This window comes from Hibiscus syriacus, unplaced genomic scaffold (assembly GCF_006381635.1).
Source record: "Hibiscus syriacus cultivar Baekdansim isolate YM2019G1 unplaced genomic scaffold, ASM638163v2 tig00110223_pilon, whole genome shotgun sequence".
NCBI classification, from domain to species: Eukaryota; Viridiplantae; Streptophyta; class Magnoliopsida; order Malvales; family Malvaceae; genus Hibiscus; species Hibiscus syriacus.
Genome location: NW_024062636.1, coordinates 2,678,890 through 2,703,864, shown reverse-complemented (window position 1 = coordinate 2,703,864; position 24,975 = coordinate 2,678,890). Strand labels below are relative to the sequence as shown.

The 24,975-nt window shown below is 36.5% G+C and overlaps 2 protein-coding genes and 2 pseudogenes across 2 annotated transcripts; 2 read left to right on the top strand and 2 right to left on the bottom strand.

The window, feature by feature from the left end:
• The first annotated feature begins 10,810 nt into the window (after window positions 1–10,810).
• Window positions 10,811–11,464, top strand: LOC120114457 (cytochrome b561 and DOMON domain-containing protein At5g35735-like). The gene has a single exon (XM_039135367.1). The coding sequence runs from the start codon at window positions 10,811–10,813 to the stop codon at window positions 11,390–11,392; it is 582 nt and encodes a 193-aa protein (XP_038991298.1). The 3' UTR covers window positions 11,393–11,464.
• Window positions 11,465–12,693: 1,229 nt separating this feature from the next.
• LOC120114409 lies at window positions 12,694–14,272 on the top strand (annotated as a pseudogene).
• Window positions 14,273–14,744: 472 nt separating this feature from the next.
• LOC120114456 lies at window positions 14,745–22,203 on the bottom strand (annotated as a pseudogene).
• Window positions 22,204–22,654: 451 nt separating this feature from the next.
• On the bottom strand, window positions 22,655–24,761 carry LOC120114399. Its single transcript, XM_039135341.1, has 8 exons — window positions 24,666–24,761; window positions 24,565–24,586; window positions 23,890–23,946; window positions 23,720–23,801; window positions 23,534–23,629; window positions 23,330–23,454; window positions 23,218–23,236; window positions 22,655–23,135 (listed from the first exon to the last, which is right to left on the bottom strand). Exons 1-8 carry the CDS (start codon window positions 24,745–24,747, stop codon window positions 22,878–22,880), a joined length of 741 nt encoding a protein of 246 aa, XP_038991272.1. The 5' UTR covers window positions 24,748–24,761; the 3' UTR covers window positions 22,655–22,877.
• Window positions 24,762–24,975: the final 214 nt, after the last annotated feature.

Here is a 24,975-nt window from a genome sequence, read left to right as displayed (position 1 = left end):
CGACGTCGCGAAAAGGTCTGTCCTCGTGTATCCTCAGGAAGCATAAACGATTTCCCGTTACTGTTGAACCACTCGTAATAACCGTCAGCAACCATCAAGAGGTCAAGTAAAATGGGCTCTCTACGGGGAAGGCGCCGATGTTGATCCTCCCATAACACGACGCACGCATGATGCCTCACCAGCCAATCTGTATATGTCTTGTCGCATCTATCTGTGCTATGAAACTCATCCATATTGCGAGGTGCTTCCGGAATTGGTTGAAAACAACCAAATTGTCAGAGCACGCGATCAGTGGAGTGCCACTCGATGGCCGCATAACAGATCAAGGGGACTGTCGCCATCCAAACATCTGATGGGCCCCTCAACTCAGGTGGGATCACCGCCCTCACATCATCAGTAGAATATGGCACCCATTCAAACTAAAATAAATATATATAATTTTATCAAAATAATAATCTAATTATATAACTATAATCTAAAATTGATTTTTAAACATTAAAATTCATACCTGTGTGCCAGCCTTCTTATCGATTAACACCCTAATTTTTTCTAAATCATCAGGAGCATCAGGTAGCTCCTGATGATTTTTCCTATCAATAGACCACCTATTCAAGAAAAATAATTTCTTATTCACTGTATAAAATTATTAATATACAAAATCAGTTTTATAATTACCTCATGAGTAGCAGAAATACGAATGGGATCTTGACAACATGACATAAAAATGGCAATCGATACCATGCCCAAGACTGTAGCAGAAGGAGACATCTGCCGATAGCATTACGCCTGTAGTCAGTGGCTCGACACATCTCCCTGTACAGGCAAGCCAAAACTGTCGAGCCCCAACTGAGTGATCCGGCCAGATGAAAGTTGCCAAGATGTTGCAACCACATACAGTGAACTTGGTTGCGTGATTTGTCCAGCATCAGCAACCCTCCTATCAGCTGCAGTATGCACCCGTGCATACTATTTAACTTCATCGTCAGACTCGTCCTCGGTCAACTCCCGAAAATTAGCATCTAACCAATTTAACGGTATCCGTCCACCGTTAAAATTTTCAGGACATGTCCTAGACTGACCCGGCACAAAGTAGTCCAAGAACTGGAAGCTATCCCTGATATCACACCTCTATCCACCGGAAGCCCCAGGTGCATAAAAACATCCTCAAGCGTGATCGTGCACTCTCCGCACGGAAGATAGAATGTGTGAGTCTTCGGCCTCCACCACTCTACTAAGGTAGAAATAAGGTCTGGTTCTATCTTACTGTGACCCTGATATCTACCTAGGTGACCGAATCTAGCCTCTACTAAATACGGCATTACACGAGTAGGTATAACTAACTTAAGGTTCCTAATAAAAGTATCTAATATACGGTCTCTCTCCTAAAATATAAATAATTACACAAATTAATTTTTAAACTAATAATCATGCATTAAATAAATTAATTAATTAAATTAAAACGTTAAAATGTTACCATATCAGCAAAGTGTCGAGATATATGATTTCAATCCAACCAAAGTAGACCGTCTTCCATTTTATATCTGTAAAAAAATTAATTAAATAAAATATTAAACAATTAACATAATTAAATAAATTACTAAAAAATACTAAATATAATAAAATATACCTTAATAAGAGATTATAAGAGTATTTGAGAGAAGTTGAGAGAGGATTTGCTGTGACGAAATTGATTGAGAATGGGGTATTTATAGGGAGGGATGGTGGGTGTGAACGGGCGGGGGTAATTTGGTAATTAAGGGTATAGCACGGGCAAGGGGCCGCGCCTTTCTGACACATGTCAGAATCATAGGTAAGGCGTGGCCCCTGCGTCGTGCTATACCCTTAATTACCAAATTACCCCCGCCCATTCACACGTATATCCATGTCAACATAAGGCGCGTCGCAAGGGGGGCGCCTTACCCCACGTGGTGCCAAATCAGCGTATAGCGCGCTGTAGGGGGCGCACCTTACTGCAAAGGGTGTTAGATCAATAAATATAGTCTGACTGGTGTTAGATAGGGAAATATAGTCTGACCGGTGTTAGATCGGTAAATATATCGGTCGTCGGTGATTTTTTGTGAAAAACGCCTCATAAATATTCTATTGGTGAAACCCTTTGTTTTCCAAATGGAGGGGCCATTGGCAGTGGACCCACATTATGGAATAACATGCAGTCAAATCTCAACAATCACGGAGGTGATTTTTTTTAACATTTTACAAACAAGTGGTCTTATTTGTCGGTGTTTTTACCGAAATATCATCGTAGTATCAATAATTATATGTCAGACACCTCACTCTTAATATTATCTATCTAACACCCTTTCTAATAAAGTGTAGATCGACATTCGTGCCTTTGAGGGGTTATGTCCAAGCTGACATCATGTAAGGAAAGGAGCGGATCATCTTCGACGTCTTCATGGGGTTCTGTCCGAGCTGGCGTCACGTAAGGAAAGATACGGATGGCTATCCGTGCCTTCGCGAGGTTTCTGACACGTATGGAAGGCTCGTATCATGATCCACGCCTTTCATTATGCACTTTGAATTAATGATACTCCATAATTACCCAAGCCTGAAAGCTCAACTTTTAAACCCTCTCTCTCCCATGTAAATAAGAACTCCTCTCAATACAAACATCGCCAAACCAAAATTACTTGCTTATTCTCATTTCTATCAGTTCCTTCTATCAAACTAAGTAGATTTTGTTATTGTTTTTATAAGGTAAAATTATTTTTTATTATATTATATTTATTTTATATTTAATTATTTGAACAAATTTTATTGTACTAATTATTTTGTATAATTTTTTGTGGTTGTAAAATTGAAAAAGGGATAATACCTCAAGACATTTTTGTTGATACGATAATAATATGAAATTATGTTATTTAAATTATTGTGAAAATTTTAATTTTTTTTGGATTAGTTTTATTTTAATTAATATATTATTTATTTAATTAGGCGTATTTCAGCTATTTTTTATTATGATGCAGAAATTCGGGAAGATTAAACAGGCGTCATCTTTGCATCAAATCATTCTATCAGATTATCCTTCAAGAGAAACATCACTCTTGAGGAGTTGATAACTAAAATTTCAAGGAAAGTTCATATTGGAAGAAGATTGTTTTCAATTCAGTACAGATTTCCAACCGTATTATTTCCAGTAACTTATACAACATTTGAACTCTCTAACGATAACGAGGTTGTTATGATGGTTGATTCTCATAATTAATATTCAGGCGTCGATACACAGATGTACACGATATTTATTTAAGTGTGTGTTATTCGTGGTATATCATTATGCTCCCACTATGGGTTGGCTCAACAAGCTGATCAAGTTAGCAGCCCAACTCAAGTAATGTGTAATGATTTTTTAAATAGTAAATGGGAAATTCACATCATGGTACGATCCCATCAAGTTCAATGAGGAGACATTCATTAGTAACTTGTTACGATCTGTACCAAGGTGTCTCCACAAACAATCCGTATGGCAACATCGCTTCCAGTTCAAGGGAAAAGTATTCATCTTCCAATTTCTTTGACCTAAATATAGAGATGCCCTCGATGCAACAATCTGTGCAGTACCTATTTGACACGATGCCTTCAAGTTCCAGGGAAAGCATTCAATTGTGAGCTTCTTTAACCTCAATGTCGAGACACCTTTAAGTTCAAGGGGAAGGCATTCAACTATCAGCTTCTTCGACCTAAATGTCGACATCGTGGAGAAACCCTCATCCCCACCAGAAGAACCACTTCATGAGCCAGGTACGGATGGTGCTGAGACTGGACTATTCGTTTAGCCATAATCACCACAACATGGACTCTGATGATGATGATGTAGATGAAGTTTCTACAAATACGGTATACGTCGAACCTTAAACACACATGTATTAACCTGACTATGGTGCAATGTATGGGCCAAAATTTACATATATGGCTAATGTCGGTGACTACGGATTTAACTTATCAGTCAATGATAGTGAGTTATATAAAGGAATGAAGTTTCCATGCAAAAAAGAAGTGATGATGTCAATTAAGAATTAAAACATTTATAATTTTATTCATTCTAGAGTCGACCGTTCCACAACCAGAAAGTATATCTGCCACTGTGTCCAACATGATAACGAATGTAACTGGATGGTTCGCATATCAAAGATGAAGAGGAAAAACAATATATGGAAATTAAAGATATATAATGGTCCTCATACATGTTGTGTAAGATGGATCAACCAGGATCATCCCAACTTGGATTCTGACATTATCTGTCAAGCCATCATGCCCATGGTCAAAGCAAGCTCTCACATAGCTATTGTGGTTTTGATTTCATCTATACAGTCGCAATATGGGTATACCGTCTCATACAAGAAAGCATGGAAGGTAAAATAGAATGTCATTACAAAATTTCACGGTGAGTGGGATGCATCTTACAATGAACTACCAAGTTGGTTTAGTGCAATGTGCAGATTGAATCCTGGGACAATTGTCAACTTCGAAACTTATCATACATACCACAATGATCGAGTGTTTCTATATCGATGACAATTCTACCAGCTTTTTTGGACTTACCCACGGTGCATTAATACTCTGAAATACTGCAAGCTCGTGGTCCAAATTGATGGGACATTCTTGTATGGAAAATACAAACAAGTTTTACTATTGGCAGTTGTTCAAGATGGTAATCGCAATATTCTTCTAGTTGCTTTTGCCCTTGTAGAATGAGAAGATACAAATTCTTAGGCTTTTTCCTCAGAAACTTACGCTTACAAGTTATCACGAGAGAAAAAATTTGTGTCATTTTAGATCGCGGAGCTGGGATCAAAGTGACAATGGATTCTTTGAATCCAATGTGGCAACCACCCTATGTCCAACATCGGTACTGTATATGACACATTGTTGCTAACTATCATGGAAAGTTCAAGAAGAATGATAAGCATCAATTACTTGTGCGTATAAGTATGTCAAAATGATGGTTTTTATTTCTCAATCATTTTCATTTTTTATGGAAACTTAACAGTAAGTTCTATATTTGATTCTCAAATTACGAACTATTACCTGAAACATTTGAGTCTATGCTTCAAGATTTGTGAGGAAAGAAAGAGGAAAAATATAATTACATCAACCTCATAAACAAAGAAATTTGGATAAATGCATATGATGGTGGATATCGATATGGACACATGACGACCAACATGGTTGAGGCTATCAATTCGACCTTAAAATGAGCATGCCATTTACTAGTAATGGCTTTGGTTAAAATAACGTATTTTTGTTTAGGAGAACTTTTTTCCAAGCTCGAGGGACAAGCTCAAACTTGGATGCAAAACGATCATGTTTATCACCCAAGATTATTTACAGATCTACAAAAAAAGAATTGTTGCGTCAAATGGAATATTTGTAACAATATTCTCTATAACCTATGAATTAACTCATGTCACAGAGATGTCGCGACCTCTTCAAGGGATTTAGGCTAACTCGTTCAGAGTTAATCTACGAGATAGATGGTGTGTCTGTGGGTTTTTTCAAGCTCTGAAGTATCCATGCTCCCATGTCATAGTTGATTGCTCTCATACCCTTCAAGACTATAATCGTTTTTTGGATCCCGTATACCGACTTTCATAAGTGTTTAAGGTATATGAATTTGAGTTCCCCCATAGGTAATGAGAAAGACCTTGATGAGGTTCAAAATTGACTTTCGATTATACCAGATCCGTCCTTATTGAGGGAGCCCGGTCGTCCAAAATCCACTCAAATTTATTGTGATATGAATATTCGGGAGACGTTTAGAGAAAACAAAAGATGTGGGCGTTGTAGAAACCTAGGACATAATAGGAAAAAATGTCTATATCTTTTGTCATCAAGTAACAGTTGATGTTGTGATGATGTAGTTGTTGTTTATGAAATCTAAGTTTATGTTATTTAATTTTTTATTTACTTTCAGTTAATGTCATTTGAGCATCACCAAGTAATGGGCTTATTAAGTGAAAATTAAATAAAAACATTAAAGAGTAAATACAAGAAAACGATACAACTCAAACATGAAAAACAACTAAATAATAAAAACAATTCGAACAATTAAATAATAAAAACATTAACAAGAAAAGTAAATAAAAAGTTCATAATTAAATAAAAACTTTATAATTGTTGGTAAACAAACAAAATTAAATAAAAACATGACGAACTAAACAACTTTATTGATGATTTCGTCTTGAATGTGTTCCGCAGGGAAGTGGTTGTCTGTGTCGATAAGGATTTCTTCGTATAACTTGTTATTCTCCCTCGATCTTATCATCATAAGCAGCAACAGTATCAAGAGCAGATACATTTTGTTGAAGAGGGACGAATGACGATGTAGCACCTCCAAAGAATAAGGACCCTGGAGGTGTATGGCTGACTATCCCAATGCCCACAAAAAACTATGAAAATATAAAAACATTGACATCGATGACTGCAAAAACTACACCGGAGGTGTCTGTGTATGTGGTGAACATTCAACCGCTAAATAACTAGCATATGAACCCCAAGCTAGATCTACAAGCACGAAAGTATAATATGCGCCCATCAGGGGTTATAAAACTCTACCGTTGTTGCAGTATTTGTTATGGAAGTGGTGGTATCTGACCCATCTAAAGTGGCATATGAAATGGCTATGGTGTCATCTGATACGACTGCGATGCCATCTGATATGGTTATGGTGCCATTTGATACGGGTACAAAATATACACCAGTGTAGACGATGGTTGATGTGATGGTTCTGGTGCTGCAGCTGAGGATGAGCCAGAAGCGCCTGCTCTCCGTCCATAAATTGTAGGTGATGATGCTATTACGGTGGACGTCTTTGTTATCACCGATGAATACTCCCGCCTCGTGCTTCCTCGAAAAGTAGGAACGGTTTCTCGTTCGTGTTGAACCATTAAAATAATAATAATCCACAACTAATTAATGATCCACATAAATAGGTTCCGTACGGGGAATGCGCCACGTCAATCCTCCTATATCATGCCCACTTGATGTGCTTCAGCATCCAGTCGACTTCTTTTTTCCCCTGTATATCGATGATATGCATATCGTTGAGATTCTTAGGTGCTTCTGGAATAGATTTTACAAAACTAAATTGGTGGAGCACGCGATTAATAGGATGCCACTAGACAATAACATAACATATCAGAGGCACCACCGCCATCTAGACATCTAATGGGCCTCTCAAGTGATGTGGGATACAAACCCTCATTTTTTCAGTAAAATAAGGAGCCCAATGAAACTAAAACAAATATATATAATTCTTATCAAAATAATATTCTAATTATATAACGATAATTAAAAATAGATAATAATATTTAAATGCATACCTTTGTACTAGCCTTCTGATCAATGAATAACCTAATTTCTTCCAATTCATCAGGTAAATCTCGATGATCTTTTCTTGCACTTGACCACCTATTCAATGAAATAATTTTCATTATATACTCAACAAAATTATTTATATACGAAATTAGTATTGAAATTACCTCAATAATAGTGGTAAGACAACAGGTTTTTCACCACTGGACATAAAAAGGGTATGCGATACCACACCCAAGACTGGAGAAGAATTAGACATCCGCCAATAGCTTTTTTTTATATAATCAGTAGCTCGACACATTTTCCTATACATAAATGACAAAACTGCGGAGCCCTAACTGAGTGTGCCATTATGATGAAAATCTGCAAAGTGACGCAATCACATATAATGAACTTGGTTGCGGGATTTGTTGGGCATCAGGATCCCTCATATGAGCTATAATATGCAAGCTTGTACATACATTTTAACCTGCTCCTTGGAGGCATCGCAACTCAAATCTTTAAAAGTTGTATCTAACCAATTTAACGGTATTCGACCACCGTTGAAATTAGGCGGGACACTTCCAAGATACTCCTCGCACAAGGAATGTCAGTCACCATCTGCCACCCCATAAATCACATCCCCATCTACCGAAAGCCCTAAATGTATAAAAACATCCTTCAACGTAATTGTGCACTCTCCGCAGGGAAAATGGAATGTGTGTGTCTCTAGTCTCCACCTCTCAACCAATACATAAATAAGGTTGGATTCAAGGTTACAGTCCCATTCATATTTCGCTACATAACTAAATCCAGCCTCGACTAAATATACACGAGTATGTATCTCTAAGTTAAGGTTATGAATGAATGAATCTAATATATATAGTCTCTCTCCTAATTTAATAAATATTATACAAATTAAAATATAAACTAATACTAAAAAATTAAATAAATAAAATATTCACAATAATTAAAATTACAACAGAATTTAAAATTGTTACCGTATCGACAAAATGCCTCGATATATGATTCCTATATAAACATAGCAAACCACCTTCCATTTTACAATGACAAAAAGGAATAAAAAATAATATAATAAAATTTAATAAAATAATAAATTATTGATTAATTATAATACAATAAAAAAAATTTACCTTCTTAATAGAAAGATTGATACTCAGAAGAATGAGAAAATTTGAGATTTGAGTGTGGTTTTTTGTTATAGTATTTATAGGAAGAGGGGAGGGGGAGACGGGCACCCATAAATGTGGGAAGCGGACGGTTGGGGTATTGATGGAAAGGTGCGGATCATGATCCATTCCTTCCATACTTGTTAGAAACCCCGAAGATGCAGAATGCAATTCGCACCTTTCCTTACGTGGCGCCAGCTCGGACAAAACTCCTCGAAGGCGCAAATGGCGATCCGTGCTTTATTACCATTGTGTCAAAAAGGGTACTAGATCAATAATATTAGAGATGATAGTGTCTGACAGGTAATTATTAGTGGTACATGTGATATTTCGGTAAAAACGCCTTATTTGTCAGCATCTTCAATGATCAACTTGGACCTTAAATCTTCTAGTTTTGTACTCGAGGATTTTCTGTAATAAACTGTTCATAATAATTGATTCATCATTAAAATTGCAGGACCTAGGGTGTACAAAGCAGTTTTCAACTCTGTTTTGAAAACTGGACCGGACCGACCGGTTCAACCAGGAACCGTTGTTTAGTCTGGTTCAACCTAGGAACCGTTCGGTTGATTTTTGTTTTTTTTAAAAAAATTAAACCAAACAACATCGTTTGTTAAACGAGCCAAGTCGAACTCGAGTATTGCTGACCTCGACTCGAACTTGAAAACTTTAAAAGTAAGCTCAACTCAACTCAAACTCACAAGCTAAAAATTATCCAGTTCAACTCAAACTCGAAATATAATATTGAAACTTGAACTCAAAAAGGCTTGAACTCAAAAAAAATTAGAAGCTCGATTGAAGCCTAAAATTCGAGCTTGATTGAAGTGAAAGAATAGTTCACTCAATGCTCACCAAAAGGCTCCATGATTTTGAATGCCAAATTATCTATTATTTATAGAAGTTAGTTGTGATGCGCTTCTATGTTTCTTAGCAATGTGAGATTGTTTTGTTCTCATTTTACTCTTTAGACTTTTGGGATGCTCTTCTATGTTTTTAGCCATGTGGGATTGTTTTTAAAAAAAATTAAACCAAACAATATCATTTGTTATGATTTTTTTAACCCCAAATTTATTTTTAATTATAGTTATATAATTATATTTATTATTTAATATGTTTTACCTTAAATATTATGTTGTAGTTAATTTGAATCATTTTGTTTCACTTGATTTTATGGTTTTTAACTTATATATGTTATGACTTGCTTTGAATATGACTTGTGATATAAAAAATTATTTTTTATTAAATATTTTTGGTATTTTTATTTAATTTTTTAAATAATTATGACGTCGTCCGGTTCTTCCGACCGATCAGACCGGTTCGACCGATTGAATCAGTAAACGGGTAGCATGACCGGTTCGCTAACCGGTCCGATTATGAAAACCATGGTTTTCAAAGTAAAATAGTTGTTATTCCGAGCATAATATAAATAGATTTCCTTTTAATATTTTAACTTATTCGAAGTATGTTGGATGAATCATCTTCTTCTCCTTAGCTAACAAAAAATAAGTCGATGCAAATGACAAAATCAGTGAAACAAAGAAACTACTTTAAAACTATTTAAATATTAAAATATAGAATACAATGGCCTTTTTTTTTAATCTCAAGTGGGAATTATTTGTCAATAAAAGTGATTTTATTAGTTTCCTATTTTATCCTTGACATTTTTCTTTTCTCCTGTTTCCCATATAGTTTACACACCAGTACAGCACATTTCTATATATTATATAGAATGCACGTATGCATGTATATAATATAAATAATAATAATCTATTGGGTTGTCAATCACAAGAAGTTTCTTCATGGCTAACATTTTCTTTGGTGGATTGAGAAAACCCTTTTCGATAATAGACAAAACTAACGAAAGCTACTATTTTTTTTTCATTATTATAAATTTTGGGATTAGCATTACTAATTTTTAATTAACAGCCATCCATGTGGACAAATAACACTTGACCCTTAAATTAGCAAAATTTAAGTTTTGATTGAAAATCCTATAAACATTTCACAAGCCAAAAGCAAGAGCAAGTATAATTATAGTTTGGTCACATTAATATATTGTATGTACAGATGAATAAATCAAAGAGTAGAAGCTCTTTTACAGAGTCTTTTCAAGACCGACTTCTTCGCAATTTCTGCCCATTTTTATCTATACTAATTTACTAAAATCTGAATTCTATATATATCCATGTTGTGTTGAGTTCCTACAGAACTTAACAAATTAGCTTGAGAAACTATTTATTTTTTCTAAATCTTTTTTTATTTGTCCAAGTTATCGACCCTGGAAACTTGTTTTTGTAAGGTAATTCAACATGGGGCTCAAAGCTTGGAAGTTTCTCATGTTTTCATGCCTGCTTTTTTCTTTCTTGGACTCATCCTCGTCTACCAAGCCCCGAACCTGTATGTCTCAAACGTTTTCCAACGGCAGGCAATTTGCCAAATGCATTGATCTTCCAGTTCTCAACAGTTATCTCCATTGGACATACGATTTATCGGCGGGGACGGTTGAGATGGCTTACCGGCGCACAAAAAGCACGTCGTCACAGTGGTCGGCTTGGGGCATCAATCCCAGTGGACCAAAAATGGTGGGTACACAGGCTCTGGTAGCCGTCGTGAACCCCAACGGCGTGGCTGAGGCATTCACGACCTCCATTGACAGCATGAACCCTTCCCTGAAAAGGATGCAGTTGAACTTCCCGGTTTCAGGTCTTTCGGCCACGTTTGAGAAGAACGAGATCACGATATTTGGCGTTTTGAAAATTCCCCCAAGCTTGTTAGCCACTAGCCATGTTTGGCAGCAAGGTCGAATGGTTGACGGCCAAATGCAGCCTCATCCTACATTTGGACCCAACGTTCAATCCACCGGAGGTATCAATTTCAAGACGGGACTGTGATGATAAATGTTGATCAGTCAGTTACCAGTACTCTATATGGTTTTCTCATCTCAATCTACATTATAAATGTTGCTCGCCTCTGTTACAGATATTAGAGCTTATGAATAAAAACTAGGCCAGATTTTCAATCATTCTCTTCTTCGTTTTCTACCATTTTTTTGGTTGATAATACAATATTAGAAATGCGTATTACTCAAATTCAAGTCACCTTCACTCGTACGTTCAGAGAGGACGTTGGGACATCATTAAATTGAATGTTGGCATTACTAAAATTTAAGTCACCTTCAATCCAAGCTCCTGTATATAAAAACTAGGCCAGATTTTCAATCATTCTCTTCTTCGTTTCTACCATTCTTTTCTTGGTGTAATACAATATTAAAATGCGTATTACTCAAATTCAAGTCACCTTCACTCGTACGTTCAGAGAGGACGTTGGGACATCATTAATTGAATGTTGGCATTACTAAATTTAAGTCACCTTCAATCCAAGCTCCTGTATATGTCAAAGGCTTAATGAATTGATACCAAAACCAAAGTTATGGCAGCGTCACGTTGGGACATCATTAAATTGAATGTTGGCATTAATTATGGCCACAAAAAGATCATGTTCCAACTTTATATTTTACTGCAATGATATTTTAACCTCCAACCATTTACAAATCTCACCTCCAATACTAACCACCAACACTAAATTTATGATTAAAGCTAATTTTAAACTTATTAGTGGGGAATATATTGAAATTTTATATGTACGTAAAAATTCTAGCAATTGAACTCATTGAATAACTCCAGTTCTAGGTTAAGCAGTCAGTCTACATACGTATGCATTATCAATAATTAGTTTGCAACCACCCATGCTATTTAAAAGGTGATTGGTCATTGGATAGATGCTCAAAACAAAACCTTTACCATTAATAGCGAGCATGTCGTGCTGGTCCCTGGGTGGGCAATGGACTCGAAGCTCATCTCTGACCCAAACACTAAGTTAGCCCAATTCCATTCCAGCTAAATTACTTTCAACCCTAAAAGATTTTCAAAAATAATGGTGAAGGAGACCTTGTAGTTGAACCACCTTCAATGGCCTTTCGTCCGGTACTGCTCTCAAAGAATGGAAATAATTGTCAAAGGGTGGCGTGGATTCATTGCATTCTGGGTTTTGATTTTTGTCCTCTTTCACTGCAATATGGCCAAATTTACGGACCAGAAAGTTTGTACCACATACATTCAATTATACCACGACATGAATTACGGAATGACAGCATCACCGCAACCTGCCGAAACGTGGAGTTCAAAGAATGGCATATCCTCCGAAAACGATGGAGCAAGATAAGAGCTCCGTCCATGGAGCCTGGACTGGACTGTACATTGTATTATCAAGTCCAACCACTTCTTCAAACCTCAAATTTGCCTCTGAGAAGCCAAGTATGGCCGCTCTTACTCCTACACCAGTATCTCCAGCATCATTTCCCCAACTTTCCCAAAGAAAACTACTCACTTTCAGTCCAATCCAATGCCATAGGACACCAAAAGAAGCCATGGAAATCTAGTAATGGATACATAAGCTCAACCTGAAAAGGGTCATTCAATACGTCCGGGAACACCGTCACCTCTTCCTCCTCCTCCTCGGCCTCGCCGGATAATACTCGTAAGGCACGGACAGAGTGAAGGGAACGTGGACGAGAGTGTGTACACGAGAGTTGCTGATCCGAAATCGATTTAACGATAAAGGCAAGGCTGAGGCTGAGAAATGTGGATGGAGGATAAGGGAAATGATTGAGAAAGATGGAGCCGATGATTGGAAGGTCTATTTCTACGTGTCACGTATAAAACACTCGAAACACTTCGCCACTTGGGCCGTGCATTCCATCGCTCTAGAATTTCAGGCATGCGGGAAGAGCCTCGAATCCGCGAGCAGGACTTTGGTAACTTAATAATTACTCTATATATCGATCTTCTTCTTAGTCTCTCTACCATAATTAACGTGTTTGGTCGAAAGGGAATTTTCAGGACCGAGAGAAAAATGAGAGTCGACAAAGCTCTCCGTCTGCGTTACGGTCGTTTCTTTTACCGTTTTCCCAACGGAGAATCTGCGGCGGATGTTTATGACAGAATCACAGGTAATGTAATACAAATTGTTCATCTATGAATAATAATCAAGGTTACTTGAACTGGGCACGATCAAATGATGCAGGGTTCAGAGAAACACTCAAGGCAGATATCGATATCGGACGGTTTCAGCCACCAGGTGAACGAAGCCCAAACATGAACTTGATTATAGTCTCGCATGGCCTTGCGTTGCGTGTGTTTCTGATGAGATGGTACAAATGGACGGTGGAACAATTCGAAAGACTCAATAACATGGGAAATGGTAACACTATTGTGATGCAAAAGGTTACGGGGGAAGTAATGTTCTCTTCTTTTAACCCAAATGAATAGAATATATTGAGTCGAGCTCAAAATTTGCTTTAAATGTTCAGATACAGCTTATTAATGCATCACAGTGAAGAAGAGCTAAGAGAGTTTGGGTTGACGGATGAAATGTTGATCGATCAGAATGGTAAGGTCTTTCTCAAATTGTTCAAGTGTTTTTCGATATCGGAACATCCTTATTATTCTAATGGTGAGCTTTGAAGTTCAGGCAAAAGGCAGCAAGAATAGGAGAATTCAATTATGAATGTCAATGGTGAATTCCTTCTTCACTCACTTGATGAAAAAGTAATTTCTTGATTGAGGATGCAACAGAGTTGCCTATAATCCAGGACAATGTAATGCAAGCAAGTTCTTTTTCTTTCAAAACCTAGGCAAAGAATTTTGAATCATGAAATTATAATGAGCTGATGTTTTATATAATAATGAAAGGGTACACCATGCTTCGTTTTTACTTGGTGCACGAATAGGTCCGAAAGTACACCTTTTTCTCTTTAGGTCCTTTAACTTCTTTTTGATCTAGATCAAACTTAACATTATTATTTTTTCCCATATTAGTCCATACGGTCATCAGTATGAAGAAGGAAGATTTTGGAGGCAGCTTTGCTACACGCTGCAGTCTCTTTTCTCTCGAGCCCAATTGATGTTATAAGTGGAAACACACATAGAATGACTGGATTCTAATCATACATTTTGTCAAAAAGCTTGTTTTAATCAATAATTGTGTTGACAAACTCAAAGCTAATTATCACTCCAAACAAGACATGGATTAGCATAAACAATTATGATTAACACATTAAACATGAAAAAGTATACAAAGAACTTAATATAAATCCAAGTGCCAACTTAACTGCTATTGAGAATCAATGATTGGTTCCAAAAAAAAAAAAGAATTATGATTCAGAATCCTGTTTCAAGGAAAGTATAGTTTTGCCTGCAAGTAACAAGCTATTCCAAACCCATACCTGGGTTATACTCATTCCCTCAAGTTATTCCCTACCATCATTTTCCTTTCTATAAAGAACACATGATTACACACATCCGGTAAAATATGCTCCAGTTTTCCCTCACATCAGCAAGCCACCAAAAGTAGTTTAACAGGATGCTCCGCATTCTGCAATCCGGAATTTCACATGTCTAACAGGATGGTTTGGTTGAATTCTAATTTACTTAATATAAGGATGACAGTCCGATTACATTACCTACTACGAGAACTCGATTCCTCCACACAATGTGTGCCACAGTTTAGAGAGAAGAAGATGAAAAAAAATGAGCCATCGGAACGAACACCAAACCATTGCGAAGATGAAAACAAGATACAGAACCATTAAAGTACACCACTGTTCTGCACCATGGACGTAGGAATTCTATGAGTTCTCAATGGTTGCCGTTGCAACTCTATTGGCCTTGGTGTTCTCTTTCACACTGAGTCGCCAGAAACCCTCCTCCACCATACTTCAAAACCTTTCTGAATGTTGGGACAATCTTCACCGGAGTTCAAGAACCTATCAAACCATGCGAGCAAAATTTCCTGCTGCCAAGCCAGAGACAAGTGAGAATTGTGTTGCTAAGACCATCCTCGAAATGTCTATCGAGGCCTTTCGATGTTCTTCTCAGCCACCCGAAATCATCGTAAAATGGAACCAACCATGTTTGCAAAAGCAGGCACCTTACTTCCTTTGAAGCCAATAACTGCCCCTTCCCAATTCCTACAAATAGCGTGCGGTAACTCTGCTAACTTCATACCTATGGACAACTGGAACTTTAGAATGAGTTTCAGATAATCAGATTGAGAAGCCCATGTTTTTAGAAAATCTTCAGCAATCTGTCTATCAATCAAAATGTCCAAAATCCAGTGCAAATTATCCGCTTGTCTTGCAATCTGACTTGCGTCCTGCAAATCAGCCGATGCTGCTTGGAGAAAATGGTACCGAAGCAGTTCCAAACAGCCATCAGAAGCCGAATATAAAGACTCTTTCCGGAGATCATTGTGAGATGAATTCTCCCGAAGCATCTTAAAGACCAACCGTTTCATTGCGTGCCTTGCTTTCTCATCTTTGCCTTCAAGAACCACATGCAAAAGCTTGAGAAGCACTTGTTCATTACCATCATCCTCATCAGTTCCATTAGTACTTCAACAGATACCCTCTTCAAAACGTCCCAGCTCCAACGTTTTCGAGGCGGAGCTCCGCCAACAAAGAAGCCACTTTCTCTTCTTCGTCCTCGGCCCAAGGGGCGGCTTCCAAGTACTCCAAACAAGACAAAACCCCAGCATCAAATCCAATAGCAGCTGAAACCTAACAAAGGAAAAAACATCACACTAGCACCAGTTCAACACTAAAAAGTTACACGATCCTCTAATCCCCACTTTAGGTATTGTGAACCAAATATACAACAAAAGGGAAACTGAACTATTACTGCTAATCTTCATACCAATTCTCAAGTATCCGTGTAACAAACAATGAAAGAATCAAATGAAAAACCAAAACTTACCTTCAAAATTCCAAGAACCTTAGAAACGTCCTCTCTCATTAGTTTCTTCCTCAAATCTTTACAATACATCAGCCTCAAGGTCTCTATATAAACCTCAACGTTATCACAATCTGATTTCCACAATGTACGGCCCAGCTGATCCATTCCTCTGCTGCATTGCCCATCGATCCGATAACCTCACCGCAAAAACCTACGTGAGCCCTAGTATTTGCCGGTGCACGTTCAATGACACGCTGAGCCCATCCTTGGAACTCAAGGTCAGCTTTATATCACTCGAACCCGGCTCGTTAAACTGGTTCCCAGGGCTCCGAGTCGACAAAAGATACGAAATTCGTTGCATGGTCAATACCTGCTTCTATAACAGGCGGGGGTTGGTTTTGTCTTAGAGCTGAAGTCGGTACTTGGATCTGAGTTTGGTTTTGGGTTTGGGTTCTTGATGGATATCGGGCTCGCTAGCCATCATTCGAAAAGGGTGGGGTTGGACCGTATCTTGTCCGCTGGAGGCGGGGGGACATCGGGTTTAAGAGACCGCCGTGAGGCCGAGTTGAACTTGTTGAAACTCGACGGAGAATGACCATTGGAGAGCGTTGTTCCGCCCGTGAAGTCCATGACAGGTAGCACACTTCCCGCAGAATATCGGATCCTGAAACCCGACAAAGAATCAGTTTAACCCCAGATCCCCAACACGGCGAGTTTGCTGCGGAAGCTGAGGCGGAGAAGGAGGGGGAGTCGGGAGGGGTTTCGAAGCGGGACAGCACCAAGAGCTATCAGGGGAAACATGGTGAGCGAGTCGAGTTTCCCGCTTAAACCCCGTGAAAATCCAACTCAGATGAGTTGCTTTCGGTAGTGGCATCAGCAGAGGAAGAAATGGTGGTTTCTTTACACTTGCGGCGTTTAGGCTTGGTGGGTTGGACTTGAACTTTGAGCTGGGCAGATGATGCTTTTGTAGTTGTAGTTGTTGCCCTGAAAAGTATTGAATGCGTGCCGCCTGCAGTTAGAGTTTTGACTCTATTGTACTGTCCTTTAGTTTACAACATTAACATTCATCAAAAGCAATTAAAAGTGGTGGCCAGTTGGGTGAGAAATCAAGTAAAAGCCATGACTTGAGTATATATCTGAAGCGGAGCATTAATTTGAACGCAAGGAAGAGAGGGGAGAAAGACGAGATTTTAAACTCTTCTTCGGTTTACCATGATGCGGATTGTTGTTGTGACAGAGACTGAAAAAATGAGAAGGGCAAAGAGGTAGCAGAGGAAGGAGCACATGGGGGGGCCACCATTGTTTTGGTGTCACTCTTTCTACGGTGTTCATGCATGGAATTTGATGGAGAGTTTATTTGTCTTTTGCTTCTATATCAGTCATTCATTTGCTTCAATAGGCAGGATTGGTATTGTACTTGTGTGCAATTTGTGGCTCTTTACTTTCCTTGGGACAAGTTTACTTGGTATCATTTTTTATTAATTAATGCTACTTATTTTTGGTTGGGAAAAGAATTGTGTATAAGTAGGGTTGTAAATGAGGCTTCGAGTTCGAGTATTGTTGAGCTTGATTTTATTCAAAAATTTTAAAATGAAGTTTGACTCGACTCAAACACTAGCGAGACTAAAATTTTTAAACTTGACTTAAACTCGAAATCATAAACTGAAGCTCGAAAAGACTCGAAAAGAAAAAAAATATTAAACTTAACTCGATTAAAGGCTCAAACTCAAATTCGAACCTGACAGTAAATACATGAAAATCTTATACTGAAATTTTTTTAAAATATCAACACATAAATGTTAATATTATTAATTTATTTTTTAAATAAAAATCTTAATATTATATTTTCGAGTTGTTCACGAACTTTTCAAGTCGAGTCAAGTAGTTCGTTTTCGGCTCGTTAATAACTCGAGTCGAGCTCGAAGTCCATTCGAGTTGATCTTGAGTAACTCACGATCTACCTCATCTTATTTACATCCCTACATATAAGCACCCATAAGTTTCAAAATTCAAATACTTTTCTCCTCCTCATAAGTAACGATGAAAAAGTTATTACTATTTGTTATACCTTGATCACATTTCGTTATTCTAGAGAAATTTTATCTTAAAATTATTTACGAAATTTAATAAATAATATATATGATTTAGATCCACAAATCAACTATAGAATTATCATATGACCATCAATACTCTAAACATGTAATGGAACGCCATTAGGGACATTAAGAGAGAGAAATTCTTATCCCATATCATAAATAATGGAAGTTCAATTATAATATATGGAGAAAATTCATATGTTTGTATTATAGTACCATTGAAATTTAAGATATCAAAGTTTTTAAAATACGACATTATCACAAAGTTAAGACCCACGTATATAAAAATAATTAAAATAGCATTTGATATGAAAACTAAAACATAAATATATAAATATGTCAACTTATATATCATATTAAATATAAATATGTATATTGTAAAAAAAATATATAAAACATGTATATAAATATTTTAGATATAAAAAAGATAACACAATAATCTAAATGTGTTGTGTACCATTTTTGTATTTATACTTTAGGACTAATTCTCCGCATTTAAGTTTAATATAAAATAAGTGCTAAAATTATATTTCGAAAAATGTTTTAATGTTTAAGAATTTTTCGTTAAAATATGTGTCTAATGTTTCTAACGTTATTTTTAGGTATTCGGACATTAACCGCTATTAAATACATCTGATAAATGATATGAGTCAAGTTTAGTAATTTTGAGAATTTATTTAAAAATAAAAAAAATATTTAAAAAAAGCCCCCTTGCGCTTGTCCTTCCCCCTTCTACATCGACCAACGATACCATCACTACCACTATCATCGGCATCGACGCCGAGTCCCGATCAATCCCTGTTAACCTTTCGTCGTAACATGTCATTGTATACCGTAGAGAAGCATTCAAGGTTTATCGGTTTTAAGCCACCATCACGTATCCGTCGATTCTGACTACCATAGCTAGACCGCCTACACCATTTGAACAACCGTGCAATTCCAATCAAAACTCAAACATTTGGCGACGACGACGATGACCGAAGATTGCCGCGACCTTTGGGTTAATAAAATAAAATTAGGAATTAGAGATTTGGATATTGGGATTAAATTTAGGGTTTTGGGTGACGGTAAGGACGATGATTGATCAATGGGTGGGTAACGCGGGAGGGTGACTATTGGCGATGACGATGGTGCCAGAGATGACCGACGACAGTTGATAATAGGTTGAAATGAGAAATTTGGTTTTTAAGGGTTTTTTATTTTTAGTAAAAAGGTTGGGGTTTTTTAAATAACTTAAACTTTTTTATTTTTATATTTTCAATTAAAAATATATTTTATTATTAAAAATTAAAAATTAAATGGTAGACACCTAAAATATAATCGAGAAAACGTTAGGCACTATTTTTAACGAAAAATTCTTTAGGTACTAAAATTTTTTCGAGACATAATTTCTGCACTTTTTTATATTAAGCCTTTTGAATATATATTTTCTTTAGTTTGTATCTCTCAAAAGTTATAAATTATCGACGTGGTTTCTGATAATTCTGCGTAGATTGTTAAGATCAAGATAATTGACAGTTGATTACATCTATCATGTATATGTACTTTATCGATTTATGAATAATCATGTGATCCCATACTTGATCTTGACACTTTTTCTTTCATTCATTTTTCTTCTATTTTCTTATGACAAAATTTTGACATTGGTAAACAATTATTCTTCTACTATAATAAGAATATTCCATAATAAAATGTAACCATTTTTTCTAAGCCAAATTTTAATAGTTACATTGCCTAAAGGGTCGTTATAAAATTCTAAGCCAAGCTGGAAAGTAGATTAAGATTTCTAGTTGAGTAGTGGACATGTGGAGGAGGAGAAAGCAGTGATCCCAAGTCACAGTCACAAGCCAAGCAAGTTTGAATTTAATAAACACATTTATTGGCTAAAGGAGGACAAATTGAGGAGTGTCTCTTTGTTATAAAATTGCTTTTAATCACAACTCGCCATTTGTCTTTTGCCTTGCATTTCAATTCTTCTTATCCCTTGGGCCTTTCACTCCTACAATTTTATGTATATATTTAAGAATAAACACTAAACTTTACATGGGTATCATGTGACTTGTATTCATATAGCACCGCTTTCTTACTCCTCTTGTGCTGCTTGCTCGCCAATAAAGTATTAAATGTAGTTTATACAAAAGATTAAGATGTCGTTTGGTTCGTTGGAATGTTTATGAGGGGATTGGAATCTGCGAAGGAATTAGAATATGTTAGGAATTGGAATCCAATTCCATATTTTGTTTAGTTGGTAGGAAATGGAATTGAAATTCAATTACATATTCTGTTTGGTTCGCAAACATGTCAGATGAATTTGATTTCAGTAATGTAAAATGATAAAATTGCCCTTCTTATTTTTTTTGCTTTATTTTAGTTTGTTTTAAAACTTACATGTAGTAATATATTATAAAAAATTAAAAAATATTAAATTTTCATTTTATTGATTGATTATTCATTTCAATAAATTATAAAAATCATGCTAATAAACATCATAAGTTAAAATCATCGCAATCAAAATATGTTAATAAGTTACCAAAAGATAGAGCAATATTTCGATACATTCCAATCGGAGTATGTTAATTAGTTACCAAAAAATATATCAAAAACTATTTTTATTCAATATATGAATTAGAAACCCGACCCGACACAAAATAAAAAAAATTATTTTTATTCAATAAAACATTGACTTAATTGAAAAATTATATATAGAGGGGTATTATTGTAAATATTGCTAAATATAAGGTAAAATTATATTTTTTTTTCGGGTCGGTCTGATTTTTTTCACCTAAACCCGAACCCGACCCGACCCGAATATCACACTTAAAAAAACCTGACCCGAATATTACACTTAAAAAAATTCGACTCGACTCGACCCGAATATCACACTTAAAAAACTCGACCCGAACAAAATAAAGTTTCACCCGACCCGACCCGAATATATGAATTAGAAATCCGACCCGACCCAAATAATAAAAATTATTTATTCAATAAAAACAGTGACTTAATTGAAAAATATATAGAGAGAGATATATTATTGTACTTATTCAAAATATATAAGGTAAAATTATATATTTTCGGGTCGGGTATTTTTTACCCTAAACCCGAACTCGACCCGACCCGAATAGCACACTTAAAAAACCGACTCGACCCAACCAAAATAAAGTTTCACCCGACCCGACCCGAATATATGAATTAGAAACCCGACCCGAAATAATAATAAAATATTTTATTCAATATATAATAGTTACCAAAAGATTGATGAGGGTAGTATGGTTAAATTTCAATTCTCTCCAACAAGAGAATTGAATTCTATCCATTCTTGGATGAAATTCACTTTCCCTCATTTGATGAAAAGTTGAAGCCATGAGAGAATCCAATTCCCTTATAAAACTTGAACCAAACATGAGAAAGTGGTGAAATTGGATTCCATTCCCCTCAATTCCAAGAAATTCCATCCAACCAAACGCCACCTAAGAGAGATCTCATTATCCATAAAACAATTCGAACCGTCAAAAAAAAATATAAATGTGAATCTCGTTTCGGTAGGTGGTTTGATCCACGGTATAAAAATAGTTGGATAAAAGATTTTATGATAAAGATTAGAAATAGAAAATAGTTCATTAACATAGTTAATTTGGCAGTCACAAGGGGATTTTTGCTTGAATGGCAATTACTCTTGATCCAAGATAACTTGCGACTCCTCGCATCAGCAAATTTCCCCATAAATATCAAACTCTTCATCATCCGCATGGCTGCTTCCACTAATTCCAGTTTCAAGTAACACCATAACATCACCTCTATACTCCTTAATAACTCCATGGAAGTTATCCTTTCCAAACAAACAATTTAACATACAACAGATGACTTCAATTTTTGTTCTCTAAGCTATTGCTATTAATTGAAGAATTAGCGGCATGCTCAATTACATGACCATCCAATAAAATATAGAAATAACCACTATTACAATTGTCCTTACATATATGGGATACTCATAATTTTTACCTAAAATCCAAGCCTGACCCAACCACACCTTCATAAAAAAAAAAGCCTTAACCCATGTATTCAACAACAGAAAAACTGACCCAATTGAATTGAGTCGTAATCTATCGAATCCGAGGAAATGTCTAACCCTAACTTCAATAGCATGGGGTAACCGACTCTGTAGTAGATATTGAAAAACTACCAGGCGACATGAAATTTTAAAAATATTGGTTTACATATCAAGAATTATAAGATATATTTAATGAATAAACATTAACACTCGCGTTTGAAACATTAAGTAAAAGTTATTGACGATAAACAAGCTGTGGTCACAACGCTTAAACCTTTAGCTGTTCAAAATCAGCAATGTGAAGCAAATCACACACAGTATATTAATATAAACCCCAGCAACATGCAAACTTGAATTTCCATCCATGACTCAGTAACTCAGGTTCAGGCGATTCAAGCCAAAATTCAAACCAGAAAGATCACCTTGAATTTCCATCCATGACTCAATAACCAGGTGCTGGATAACCAGTTGGAGGGTACTGAGCAGGAGGATAACCAGTTGGAGGGTACTGAGCAGGAGGATATCCGGATGGCGGGTAACCTTGAGGCTGTTGATAAGGCTGTCCATATGCTGCTGGTGGATAACCAGCTGCAGGAGGAACTGCTTGATCAAGGCGAGACATCTGCTGAACAGGGGGCACTGCCATTGGTTGCGGACCAAACTTACCATCTCGTTTGTCCATTTCGATCTTATGTTGCGTCTGTAATCAAACAAATATTAAGAAATGGTTCAAAATAAGGATAACACAAATGCCATTTTTCATGTTTTGAAACTCTTCATACCTGCATACATGCACAGACCCTGCAAAGGACAATAAAACCAAATTGTCAGTGTATTGTCGGTAGGCAAAATTAGCTAGAGATAGAAAGTGCTGAATGGAACAGAATACTTTACGTGCAATAGACCATATCGGCCAAACAGTTCAGTAGCTGTGCTGCATCTTGAATCTCATCACTTCCAACAATCAGAGCAACTATGGAAAATATGCAGGCAAGTTGTTGCAGGCAAAACATGAAACCCTAAACATCAAGCAGCAATCAATGGCCAGCAAGTGCAAATGTAATTAAGATACATTAGATGGAAAAAGGGATAGATTACAATAATGCAATTGTCACATTTGGTTGTTTGAATGTTGAATTCATCTTGCAAAAGAAATCGGGTCGAAGCCACCGAGTTTCCAAAGCAGAGGAAAACCTGGAAATGAGAACACATGCAATTGAGAATCAAACTTGCAATTGAAGCAACAGAAAAAAGCCATAGAGAGCATATAGACAAACTTCCTACCTCAGTGCAAAGGCAAAACTCAGGACATTTACGTTCTCCACACCTACCGCTGCATGGCATATAACCAGCGCAACATGTATACCTACAACAAAAACAAAACGAGATGCTTAAGCCAAGATATCATCACTTCGTCAACTTGTAATCAAAGAGGGATCAAATACAGCAATTACCTTGACATGTCGTTATAAAGCGCTCGTTTCCGGAGCATGTAGGATACACATGGTCCACTGCAGTAAAAGGAAAACAACATGTATTGGTGAACAGAAATTTATGATTAGAAGTTAGATCGTTCTAAAACATCGAGGGAAGTAGAAAATACATCAAATTATGCACAACATTACACATCAATTACGAGGGACGGACGCATGATTTTATACTAGGAAGTAGGGGCCGAACTTGTAAAATTGAGTGGCAAACCTATAAATTCTAGGGGTGAAAACAGTTTATCAATAGAAAATACAAAGAAAAAAAACTAAAATATAAGATAATTTGAAATCAAAGCCAGGATAAAAGTCCATTCCTGTCGATTACTAAGTAAACAGGATAAAAAGAGGTGAAGGTCCAAGCCAGAGGTGAGTATTTTCAATTTCCATGGTAAAAGTGCATAACTCCAGTCATAGATCAGAGAAATCAAAATCCTAGTGGCGAGATAAGACATTTTAGAAACACGAAAATCAGGCAGAGTCAACTCTCTAGTCACCAACGTTTAAGCCCTAAACCATTACTAACGAAAGAAACCTTATTGCAGCTAACTAAACAAAACAAAAGAAATCAAAAGAAAAGAACTCGGGAGAGTCAGAATCAGATCTACGACACCAAAAATAGAAAGATTTGGAATTACTTACCACCAAAGAGCCAAGCAGCAATCTGCAAAAAAATAAATTAATAAAACAATCAATCAAACGTAAAAAAAAAACAAAAACAAAAAGCGAGAAAGATGAATTACAAGGAGTGTCCTGTTGAATGGTGTGCATGAGATCGGTGTGCCAGAGATTTCGATAGTTCTGGCGGAGCTTCATCTTCTCCATGTGTTCTTGAGACGCCATGATCTTTGAAACCCAGAAACAATACCAAAGAAAAGACGAGAGAGAAATCTATGATAGTCAAAGTGGCAGGCTTTGGCTTTTGGTTTATTTTTAGATTTAGCTTCTGATTTATCTTAAAAACGAAGACAGGAAAAGAATCTGATTTTTAAGGAAAAAAATTTCCAATGTAGACTAGAACTCGAAGCCCAAGGAAATGTAGAATGAAAAACG